This window comes from Cryptomeria japonica, chromosome 2 (genome assembly GCF_030272615.1).
Source record: "Cryptomeria japonica chromosome 2, Sugi_1.0, whole genome shotgun sequence".
Classification (NCBI taxonomy): Eukaryota; Viridiplantae; Streptophyta; class Pinopsida; order Cupressales; family Cupressaceae; genus Cryptomeria; species Cryptomeria japonica.
In genome coordinates, this window is record NC_081406.1 from 54,224,483 (window position 1) to 54,237,719 (window position 13,237).

The window sequence follows — 13,237 nt, forward strand, 5'->3', positions numbered from 1 at the left end:
GTTTAATTTTCATATTATCATAGAGCCAACTTAATTTTATCACATAGGCAACTGAGATTTGCATTCTACTAATTTTATGCTTTTGAAATTGGAAATTCAAATGGGATTTCTGAAGGTTGAAATCAGACAAGTATGGGTCCATCCAATTCATGTTTTTCTAAAGGGGACAGCTTTGTGGAAAAGCAGGGGTTGATGTGTCAAAACAGGTTATAGCTAAAGTGCAGATGTTGTTTTGTAACATAATTCTTTCTCTCTTTTCTTTGGAGAATTATCATCTGTGCTTTGCCTAGAGTCATAATTAAGTTGATTGCCCCGGATTTTGTAATTACCTTATGCCTAAGGAAGTGTTTAATTTTATTTAGTGAGTTTGCAATATCATTTGTAGAAGCTATGACACAATAGTTTGTATGATACTAGTTAATTTGAATTGGTTATAATGAGGTTGCCTAACTTTACAAAATCTAATATTAACAGTATACGTGATTGCAGAGTGCTCATGTGCTGGCCATGGCAGTGCAAAAAGCTTTTCCTGATGCTAAGGTTACAATAGGTCCATGGATTGAAAGGGGTTTTTATTATGATTTTGATATGCAGCCTATAGCAGACAAGGATCTGAAGAAAATCAAGAAAGAAATGGTAAATGTTATGTTTGTGTGTTAGTAGATTATTAATAATTTAAAAAATTATGGTCTGTAGATTGCAGAGTTTCCTGTTTTTACATTTATAGTGACTCATAATATCGCTGATTTTAGTGCAAGGAAAAAATGAAGCTAACAGACCCTAAGGACTGCCATTGACGTGACATTGCTTGTAGGATTATATAATAAAGAAAAATCTACCTCTAATAAGGGAAGAGGTTTCCAGGGAGGAAGCAGAGCAACGGATAAGGGCCATCAATGAGCCATACAAATTGGAAATTCTTGAAAGCATTAAATCTGAACCAATCACTATCTACCATATTGGTAAGAGCAAAAGCTGTATTGGTCCTTTATTTTCCCTCCTTAAAATGGATTTTCTAATAATAGGAATCTCTTAAAATGTGAATTCTAGCATGGTGGTGGAAAATGATAGCCCCCTTCGTTTGAAATAGTTTGTTTAAGAGTCACAACAAGCACTTTGTCTGTTTGCTAGATGCATTTAATTGAAGCTATGACTCAATATTTATATGCAAATAATCAAAAGGGAAGTAATTCTACTTCTTAGTCTTTAGATTGAGTTTTACCCACACACTCTTCTTTAATTGGATTTAGTGCGGTAGTGCAGTAATCCTTTGTATATACTAAGACTGAAATTTCATCATATCTATTCATGAGAAAAACATCATCTGAGCAATAATTGATCCTCTCTACATCCTTGTTTTTATTAATACTTCTATATTTCTATTATTCAATATGATTATGATAGTGTGTTTGCATTTGCAAATATCTATGTCCAATTATGTTTGTGTTTTGATATGGCTTGGGATGGGACAAAGTGATGATAACTGAAGAGAAAATCCTAAATGTAGACTCGCAAACACAAGAACTCATATATTGCAATAACAATAGTTATTACAATACTGTATTGGTCAAGCCGATATGGAATTATTAAGCCATACTGAAATTTTTGATTGGTAAGATTTCATGCAGCACAAGCTAAGAGCATACATCTCTTTGACTCCCTATGACTCTAATTCCTTCAACATTCAATGAGAATGATTTCAAACTCCTTGTATTTATAAGTGGGATTGATGAACCAAAACAAGATGCTTGATCACAGAAGGAAGCAAGAGCAAATGCACTAAGAAAAAACAAATTTACAAAGATTCTTGATGAACAGGAAAAGGCAAACATTATTTGACATATGGGCAGGATCCACTATGTCTTCCATTACTCCTAGGCCCTATTTTTTGCAACTTTACTGATACATGATAAAGGTCTTCATATTCTAAGTCCTTCCTTAGCAGCTTTATTGACACACCATAAAGGTCTTCTACTTCATGAGATAGATGTCATCATAATCTGCTTGTATAGCAAGGAAAGTAACATGAACAAGTTGAAAAAAACTTGTGATCCATCTGGTCATATTCTATTCTCTTGGCGACAAGTGCAAACCTTATTTTTTCCTCTCCATCATTGAAAAAACACTTCAGGTAACATGTTCTAGTTTAGAGGATAATATTATATCCTAGAATGCCGTACATTTCAATTTGCAATTTGAGATAAAAAATTGTGGCTTAATTTTGTCAAATAATTCTGCCATTTCTGGTTGATGAGAACCAAAGACAGTTTGCTTGTAAGGAGCTTGTATTGGTCTCAGGTCAATGCTTGTATGAGCAAAATGTTTGTAATCGATATGCAATTCAAAAAAAGAGAGAACCAAAGACATCTTTTTGCTCTTCAAAAGGATATCTGCCAAAATTCAAACTGCTTACAAAACGTAAATGGCAAACTCAGAAAAACCTCTGTTCTCCTCAACTCAAAAATTCCGATAATGCTACTGATTTTTAGTTTCTGAAGGTGTTTGTTTGTTTGGGGTTTCTATGGTTTTTGAGTTTGCAATGAAGTTTTGTGTTTGGGATACATATATTATATGCAAGTGCAATGCACAAAGAAATCTGGAAACAAACTAATGATTGCACTATCACACTAACCATGCAAATAAACAAGAATTCTATTGACAGCAGCAATGGAGACCTTAATTAATATTGTCCAACCCAAGTATTTACAATGATATAGCATAAAATTCTCTAATGATAGCAAATTACAGGAACCTGGTATATAGCTGTATGCTGCAAATGATGGTCACCATGTTGAGATGAATGCCAATGATCATCAACAAGCTGGACACTGAGAGTAGGACAGATTGAAGCACAAGAAGGTGATCGATTTGGTCCTTCTCCAACACGCTTAGCAGCTGGAAGTATAAATTCAGCATATAAACCTTCAATCAGGCCTGCATTGCCTAATGCATCCCCCATGGTAATGAAAACAGCCTATAGACTTAGGTGTTGGGCCAAGAATGAAATATCCCAGACCAATTTTTTCAATTTTTCAATTACAAAAAGTAATGCAACACACATCCGTTAGGGTTAGCACTTAAACCAAAACGATGCGGAATACAACTCTAACCAAGAATGTACACCAGGATCTTGGGTTGGGCAAGGCGTGAGCATATGGTTAGAGGGTCTTAAAGCATTCTAAAAGTAACTCTAACCAAGAATGTGCCCAAAATGGACTAACATATGGTCAGAGGATCTTAGTGCATGCTGAAAGCAACTCTAACCAAGAATGTGCCCAAGATGGACTAACATATGGTCATCGGATCTTTACAATTACAACTGCTGAAAGGAAAACTCGACACCAAGCATGTGCTTTCAAACCCAGGGTGGGAATGGAGCTACCATATGGCGGAGATGCTAAGAACTTAGAAATGGAATTAAATGTAAATAACAAGCGTGAAATGAAAATGAGAAGAAATGCTGCCAGTACTACTGTTCAGCTTACAATTTGATAGTGAATGCTTGCCAAGATCATAAGATTAAGACTATACAATGCTGCAACAATATAGAAGACTCTCCCGGGCTTAACAAAAATGATAAGTCCAAGAAATTCTTCTCAAGGATCAATCTTAATATTCTGATTTATGACAGACCTGCACTTGAAATGCTTAATCAGCAACACCATGGAATCACTAAAATGCTCATTACTCTCTCAATACTAGTCTGAATGACCCAAAACCAAAAGCAATGGCTTCCTATGAAGGAGGCGACCAAACCAATACCAAAAAATCAGACATAAACCCAACAGGTTATTTAACACGAACCCCAAGGCAATTCCCAGCAGTGACGCCAAGCAAGAATGGCGATTCTTCTCTATAAAATAAAACACTTCATATTAGAATCTACAAATTTGCACAAAGGAGTGCCCAGCCAAAACAAGAGGAAATATGCAATACCCAGAATGAATATGTTTTTATTTTGAAATATATGAGTGAAACTACAAATCTGCCCTGCTAACCGCGACTCCCGAAAATGAAATGAAATGCAAATAACTGAACTTCAAGCACAACTCAAGCTACAATGCAATCCCCACTACAAACTCTCACAACTACACTAAATCACCACTAGTTGCTATCTTTCAAGCAAGAAGCAATGCCAAGGCTAGGAGGCATTCATTCCTCGAAGCAACCCCAATACCATTCCGACAGAGTAACATTACAATGGACATAAGATGCCCAAATGAAGGGAAGAGGCCTCCATTTATAAGCTTAACAAGGAATCTCAAGAGGCTTCTATAAAGTGCGCCCTAATTTCACATTTTTATTTTCCTCCAAGAGATGGCGCCACTTTTAAAAGCTTTAATTAACCTTTATTTAAATTCACTTCTCTTCATAAAGTTGGCACCCCTTTTCATAAGCAAGATTTTAGACCTTAGGAAATATTAAATACCTTCCATGATGCGTCCACCCTTGAAGACCACCTTTTAAAACAACTCGAAGTGATGAAGCTAGGCCAAGGGGTCAACTTTAAAATATAACATTAAAACATAACATTATTTAAATGAAAAGAACTTAGCTCTCCAAAAACATCCCAAGGCCAAAAGTGACGAAGCCAACTGAACCAACTGAAGAAGGGAACCAACTGTGCCGAAATAAACAGGACCACTGCCAGAAATAGAATTCCAAAAAGTGCTCGGAACGCAAAGCCGGACATACCATTGCGAAGCCCTCTGAAAACCCAGAAAGAATCTGCGATCCAAACTCTAATTCACGAGCAACAACAACCTCCAAAACTGGAAACCCTAATTTCACCCATTGAGTAGCCTATGGGTCTCCGAAATAGGCCATCGGTCAACTGAAACATCATGCCTGAGAAGGGGACATTACAAAGAAATAGACCACGTGCTACTGCTGGGTGAATCGCTTGACTGTAGCAGCAAATTAAAGCTTGATTCTGATTAACAGTGGCTGCCCAAAATGAAGCTACAGGTCTGCAATGAATATACTTTCAAAATATGTTCAAACCCTTGCACAAATATGCTTTTTATGCTCAGAAATCTGTATTTTTGTTCTGCTCTTCAAATGGTCGCTGTCTCAGCTACATATGAATCCAAACTCATGCATTAAACCCAATGATGGACTTTGATATAAATCCACTCTACTTAGAATGTCTGGGTTTGCATCCAACCTTCGGCTTTCTAGGATTTTTGTCCTTAGAAACTAACCAGTCACTGACTTTCAGAGACAAGAAGAAATGGCTTCCATATAGAATTCACATATATCATGCTCTTGAAGGAAGACAAGCTTGTTTATAAAGACTCCTCAAACTCCAAATCAATCTTCACGCTCAATGTGGGATAAATCCTCCTTTATTTTTAATTCCTCCTTATGAAGTAGCTTCTTGAACAAGCTGGAGAGCTTTATTAATTAAAATGACTTTATATTGTCATTTTATAAAGTCACTTTATGAAAACAACTTAAATACTCTTTAACCCCCCCGTTTAAGTCATCATATCATAAAGTCATTTAATGCTATAATGGCCCCACTCTTAATGACATTTTATAAAGTTAAATAATAACTTTATAATATAATCATTAAGAAATAATATCATTAAATGCCATTATAATTTTAATATCTCATTGATTACTCATTATCTCTTTGTCTCCTCTGAACCTGGAGGTCAACCATTGTTCCCACTACGCATCCAACTGCCTTATTAATTGATTAAAATGACTTTATATTGTCATTTTATAAAGTCACTTTATGAAAACAACTTAAATACTCTTTAACCCCCCCGTTTAAGTCATCATATCATAAAGTCATTTAATGCTATAATGGCCCCACTCTTAATGACATTTTATAAAGTTAAATAATAACTTTATAATATAATCATTAAGAAATAATATCATTAAATGCCATTATAATTTTAATATCTCATTGATTACTCATTATCTCTCTGTCTCCTCTGAACTTGGAGGTCAACCATTGTTCCCACTACGCATCCAACTGCCTTACTAAAAATAGTAAGGGTCCCTCTCTATCAACCACTAATTTACTATAAATAGTAAATCCCTCATTATTTGATCAAACTAGTTGTGCAAGAGATCGACATTGCAATCATAGCCTGTCAAGGTGCCCTGTTATAAATAGAAACCATGACTTTTCCTGAAATAGTCACTTACTATAAATTGTAAGTGTGCCAAACTGAACCAAACGAAGAGCAATCCTGAATAATTTTGATCTCCGGAATGGGAATAAGCCTCCTGCACTGCCAAGTGGGACCCTCTAACCGTCAGTCTTAGCCTATGAAGGCCAATAATAGGCTAATCCGATCATAACCATCTCATCCCAAAAATGGGACATTACAGTTTGTAATCGATATGCAATTCAAAAAAAGAGAGAACCAAAGACATCTTCTTGCTCTTCAAAAGGATATCTGCCAAAATTCAAACTGCTTACAAAATGTAAATGGCAAACTTTTAACAGATTCCTTCGTGAATGTGGAGGCCACCATAGAATACTTATCTTTCTTATATATAGATCAAAATTGCAAGAAATTCTTAATCAGATAGCAATAGGACCATCTGCATGATTGTCATGTCCCCTAATAAGTTTCCCTAATAAGTATCACGTATGCATAGAATATTAATTATTTTATATTAAGTTCCCATTCAATGATATAAATAATTAATATTTATAAGATATGTATTTTTTAGCCGTAATTAGTCTAACTATTACGGGAATTCCTAACTATTACGGGAATTCAACTAATTGTTGTCAATAAAGGATGGGCTCACGTTAGGAGGAGGGGAGGAAAAAGTATGAAATAGCATATTGCTTGGAGTAAATATTTGATAGTCTGCGGGACATCAAATATATTGAATTAATCCTTTCGCCAGCCTGCAACTGGCCTACTGGAATTTGTGGCATCGTGACTCGGGACGAAAACTTTACAGAGACGCTCGTTGGCAAGTTTGGCAAGCTCTGCAAACTTTCAGTGGGAAGAACCACGTCATTGGTGCAGTGCCGTCATTACCAGGAGCCGAATTGTAAGAGCATCGTTGGGCAAGCGAACATTGGAGGGAAAGCACGCAGGAGGTTCGCCGGTTCTATTCATCCCTTCGTACACAAGAACGGTGCAAAGTTTCATCCATCTCTGGAAGACCCGATATCGGGTGAGGCGTGTTTAACATGTTCTTTCTGTGCGTATGGGTCCGACAGAATTGATATATTGAAAATCATAGCAAACAATGAGCAATCGTGACAATCGCGATTAACCGGGAATGCGTAGCGAGAGCCGCAGAAGGGAGACAATGCGTTAAAAGGAAGGCCGTGGAGCGGAGTTTATATCGTATTTGACACGGGGAGGCACGGAGAGTCATCTACAGTTAGGACAAGGAATATATGGAAATCATCCAGGTAGTCAGCAGACATGGAGATAGCACAAATAACCTCAGCAGTCTAGCAGGTGCATCATTAAACTCCCAAATTGTATGTATTTAATGACTGTCGATAGATGCTAAGAGAATTAATTCTGGAATGACAAGAGCTGTATTATTAAATTCTTAAGCAGTCTGTTAAATTGAATGAAACACTTATAATCTGGGTGAAACATTTATACGTCATCTGTCTTATTAAGGAATTTTACAATGATCCATTTCTTTAAAGAAATATTCACCATGGTTTTCCCATCTGAAAGCCCAACTATCCTGGATTCAAACCTTTTAACTCATTTATTTATTTATTCAAATACCAACTATCAAGTAAGCTTTCAATAATTTCAGTTTTCAAAAATGGATCTTCTCTTGGTTCTTGAAAAATTGTTGCTGCTGCTGTAAATTCTCTGGTGAGGGCATCAGCTTCTAGATTGTCTTGCTTTTTTATCCCAGGAATGGTGAAATCATAACTCTGAAACTCAAAATACCATATGACAATTCTTCCTTGATTAATATCCTTGTTTGGATTATGCTTTTGGAAGTTCCTTACAGCCTGGCTTTCAGTTCATACAATAAAATGTTTAGGCTTAAGAAAGATTTTAAACTTTTCTACATGTCTCTTGACTGCAAGGATTTCCTTCTCATAAATATGATAATTCTGTTATGTCTTGGAGAAGGTTTTGGATCTTAATTCACGGGTCTCCTTTTTTCCATTAGGATATTCTTGTGTCAAGATAGTAGATCAAGTAGTTTCAGAAGCATCTGTACATAAAACAAGTGAAATACCAAGTTGTGGCATTTGTAGAGTTGGTAGCATATGTCTATCTCTTCTTGATTTGTATGACGGCCTCTATCCCTGAATCATCCAAGTGAGGACCTTTGTTCTTCAATATTTTTTGGAGTGTACGTCTTCAAGCTGCTAGACCTTGATAGAATGGTGACATATAATTTAAACCACTTAAAATCTTTGGATTTTCTTCTGACCTTCAAGAATACTGGAAAATTCTTAAATTTTGGTCAAGATATGGGCTTGTAGCCTTATTTTATCTTGATCCACGTGCAGCTCTTAGAATTCAATGTTGGTGCTTCCAATGACCATCTATTTTTCAAACAAACAACTTCTATTTTTCTTTATAGTTTCAATTTTCAAACAAAAGTTCTGCATGCTGTGCACGATTATCCTCAGAGTTGGAAGATGTAATGATATCGTCGAAGTATACAACACAATACTTTTTTAAATGCTGGAAGGCATCATCCATTCTTATCTGGAAATATAAAGGGGCAGTACTTAATAACCCAAAAGGCACAACATCCCTTTCATAAAGACTTTGGGGTTTTGAGTATGCAGTCTTATAATTATCTAGTTGAGGGCTGGCAGAATTTTTCAGTGTTTCCAAATGTTTTCTCTTCTTGAAACTTACAAGAGTAGCATGTCAGCAGGGTCTGCTCTGCTTTACTTATAAGGGAATCTTTTCTTGAGAAGCCTGTAGACTGTTGGATTTAAGATCTATGGTGCACATTTGTTTGGGGCATTTGAACTGGCCAGGGAAGAGTCTGTGGGTTTAAGTTCACGATTGAACCTTGGGATTTATTGGTAAGGGCTATGGTATGAATGGACTGTTTTAATATTAGCCATTTTCTACAAGTTACACACTTTGTATTGTAATGTGATAGAACATAGAAGCTTTCTAAATGTGTGGTTGAAATTGGTAAAGGAAAATATATCAATGACAAATTAAAGGAACAAAATAGTTGTTTGGAAACAAAACAAGAAAATCAAAGTAGAAGATAAAGAAATTACTATAGGAAAAACTATTAAAATAATTATTGTCTTATTTAATGGTCATTTATGTAATATTAGAAACTTTCCTGTTTCTTAGTTTAGTTTAGTTCACGATTGTTTCTCTTAGAGAAACATCATTTGTAATTTGTTATTTAAGGAGCCTTTCGTCTCCATTGTTTAATATCAAATACCATTTTATGGTAAGAGCAGGCTAAATTTTTTGGCGAATTTTGTTTTGAACAATAAAATTAGTGGAACAACAAAATTCTTGGTCAATCCTTAAAGATTTTTGAGAAAGTTTTAGAAGTTTTTCGATTTTTTAGAAATAAAACCAATTGTCTTTGTCAATCTGCAAAAGTCTAGGGTTTTCAAAATCGCAAATTTTATTAAGAAATTGTGGGAATTCTCTAGCGGGAGTTTGCGAGGTCTTTTCTTCTGCTCGCATCGGTATTATTGTTCAGGTTGTGTGACAAAAAGGTTTTTGTGCATTTTATCACCTACGGCAGGTATGGTGAAAATCGTGATGGGATTCTCAAATTTGTGTTTTCTTCTTGCATGATGACTGGGTCAAAATCTTTTCCGCATGACAGCTCTTCTCTTTTTCGCGTCCGCTCTTCTTCATTCTACGACGGTTTATTTCTCTCGCGACAGGCTTTGTTTTAAGACAACAAATTTTGTTGAAGATTTTGGTGACCTAGGGTTTCTACCAGCAGATCTTTTTGTTTTTATCATTGTGGGTTCTTTTTGAATGATTTTTTTAAAAATAAATAAAAAATTAGGGGTCTTATTATTAGAAAGATCCATTAGGCAAGGCTGCCCTTTTGCCCCTGCCTTGTTTGTTATTGCAGCAGATGCCATTTTCTACCTCCTAAGGGACACATCTCTCTCACTAGGAGTCAAAGGTATCAATCTTCCTAACAATGAAGATCTACTTAACATACAATTTGCAGATGATACTGCCCTATTTATTGAACTCAAAGAGGACAATATGGATGCTCTCTTGGGGAAATTGAACCTGTTCTTTGAAGCCTCTGGAGCAAACATCTCCAATTCCAAATCTATCATGTTAGGATGGGATGAAAATTCCCCTCATTGGTTGACAAAATACATTTTTTAGTGGCGATGGCCCTCTTGACAAATGAGATATCTTGGTATTCCATTTGCCGTCAATCCATGCATTAAAGATATGTGGCTTTGGATCAAAACTGAGATTGAACATAAGTTGGGCTAATGGAACAAACAATTTCTCACTCTTGCTCTCAAAATGCAAGTTTGCCAAAAGATTCTCTCATGATATAGTTTGTATTATTTCTTAGTTTGGCTATTTAGCAGTTACTAGATAAATGATATTTAAAAACAGATTAGGAGATTTCTCTGGTCGAATGGCAAAGATAAAAACAAGCAGCACTCTGTTAAGTTGCAATGGTGTTGTTTAGAAAGGAGAAGGGGTGGATTAGGGTTGAAAGATCTCAGGTTGCAAGGAATGCTGCCAAGTGGATATTCAAAGCATTGGATGGTGAGGAACCCTGGAAAGTGGTGGTGAGAAACAACATTCATCTCTGTGTCCCAAAAAAAAGCTAAAACCTTGAAATTTCTTCCTCTCAATGATCTCTTTGTTGGCTCTTTCCCGATATCACCTGTAGGATCCAATGTATTTAAGACTATTTGGAAGGCGTGGGAGGAGGTTAGAGTTCTTATTACCCATAATGACATTGTTTCTGAGGACAATGAAATTTGTGGGGAAAGATCAATCTGGTGGAACCTTGTTCACAAGGATAAACCACTTGCTCTCCTCCAAGGCTGTTCTGCAAAAAAAATAGTTCATTAAGGGCATTAAGAGATTTGGTGACATCCTCCAAGATGGTAAGCTTAAGTCTTGGACCTCATCGAGTCTTGAGTATGATCTCCCCTCCTCCAATTGAAGGACTTGCACCATCATTAGAGATGCCTGTGCTCACTTCCACCTGCCTACGAACTATTCCAGGATTGATGACAGATTTGTTTATTATAAATGGGCTGATGGGACAGCCCTCAGGGCTATCAAAGGTAAGCATATTTATAATTCTTTGTGTTGTAATTCTAATATGATTAATTACCTTAATTAGAATTGAAATTTGAACTTGCCTGAGGAAAAATGGAATGATATTTTCACCAGTCCGTGGAATAATAATGTTGAGCCTAAAAAGGTATGCTTCAAATGGCTTCTTTTATTGCAGAGACTTCCCTATAAAGTGTTTAATGATAATAATAGCATTAATAGTTGCAGCATACGCAGGATCCCTGAAAACATTGAACACATCTTCTTTGAATGTTTTATTGCTAAGGAAATTTGGAACATCTTTTGCTCCAGGTTGAAAGGTTGGAATAATAATATTGTTTTCTCTGAAATTTTATTTGGAAGCATTCATGTTATGAAGAAGAATTATAACATGTTTTGGCTTATTTTATCAATTGAAATTTTATGGCAAATCTGGTTAATACGGGATGAGGACAAGTTACAGGAGGTCAGAAGGGTGCTTCTTGAGTCTTATAAGAGACTCATCTATGATAATGTTGCTTTGTCCGTAATCATTACGCTAAGCATTTCCAGATTCAAATTTGACAATTTCATGGTAGATGACACCAACAGAGTCAACATTGCAGAGACTTCATATGGGCATACAATAGGGAGGACTACAGACTGTTTGTGAGAGGACTACAAGATTTTATTAGAGAGTACAATGAAGGCAAAAGTGCAGATGGTAATCATAAAGGGGTACAGCCTGCTGAATTAGATGATACAATTATATATCAGCACATGTAGTTTGTATATATCAGCATTATCAATGTTTGAAGTTGTATCTGTAGATAGGGAATTGGGCAAAAACATCATGACATTATAAAGCCAACCACAAAAGCAAACATCATGAAAGTAACCCTAATCACAATCAATAGAAGTATGGAAAACGAAATGCTCAAAACAAACACAAACCAATGCAAGCATTTCTTCCATTCCCTTCCATTGTTTTTCTTTCTCCTTCAAATGTGTGTGGCTCTCACTTACAAACACAAGTGTATTGAAAGCTAGATAATGACAAAATGATAGCAAAGTGATTTTCACAGCGTAAGGATACTTGAAACGTGGTTTAAAATCATTAAAAAAAAGACTCAATTTATAGAGAAATTGGTCACCAAAATGATATGAGAAAATCAAGGCAAATGAAAGAGGCAAATTGATTCAAAATTGGCATAATTGAATGACAAATTATGACAACTTGCTATGACAAACTCATGACAAAATTGAGGAGAGATTTATGCCTCATGACTTATGACAAATTAAGAGCAATTGTAGCCAATTGATTATGACAAATTAGGAGCAATTGTAGCTTCATGATTTGAGGAATTAGTGGAGAAATTGGTGGGAGAAATTATAGAGAATGGGAAGCATGAAATCAAGGATGACAAATTATGACAAAATTAGGAGAAAATTTAGGGAGAGAAATGTGGGAATAATTAATAACTTTTCATATATTAATTAGCCCACAAAAGGGAAATTAGCCAATTAAATTAAATATTTAATTGTGACACGACCTAGGATAAATGAAATGAACTCATTTAACCTAAAGAGAGATGTTAGTAAAGGAGTAATAATTAAAGAATTATTCAACCCTAAGAGAGAGACATAAGTCAAGATGATATCATGCTTAGATTAACATGATTAATAAATGATGATGGACATGAATAGCGAAATAATTTGATAAGGACCAAAAATTGATCAAATCGATAAGGATAGGGACTGATGATAAATTGATCAAGATTGACAAGGATTGGGACCGATGACGAATCAATCAAAATTGACAAGGATTGATAATGATAAATGACAATGATTGAAAATTGATAGAGATCGATGACGAATTGATCAAGATTGATAGAAATTGATGATGACAATTGAAAATGATGCAAATTGATTGACAATTGACTGAAAGAGGATTGATATTGAAAATGATAATGATTGAAGACAAACCCTAATTGACACTAATTAGGGTTAAAATGATGCCC

At 35.6% G+C, this 13,237-nt stretch overlaps 1 protein-coding gene across 1 annotated transcript in view; it reads left to right on the plus strand.

Annotated features, from left to right (window-relative positions):
* Positions 1 to 13,237, plus strand: part of LOC131073706 (threonine--tRNA ligase, chloroplastic/mitochondrial 2) — a 74,971-nt gene that overhangs the window by 24,824 nt on the left and 36,910 nt on the right. The window contains exons 3-4 of the mRNA XM_058010205.2: positions 490 to 636; positions 815 to 962. Of these exons, the coding sequence (XP_057866188.2) occupies positions 490 to 636; positions 815 to 962 (295 nt within the window). The remainder of the gene's footprint in view (positions 1 to 489; positions 637 to 814; positions 963 to 13,237) is intronic.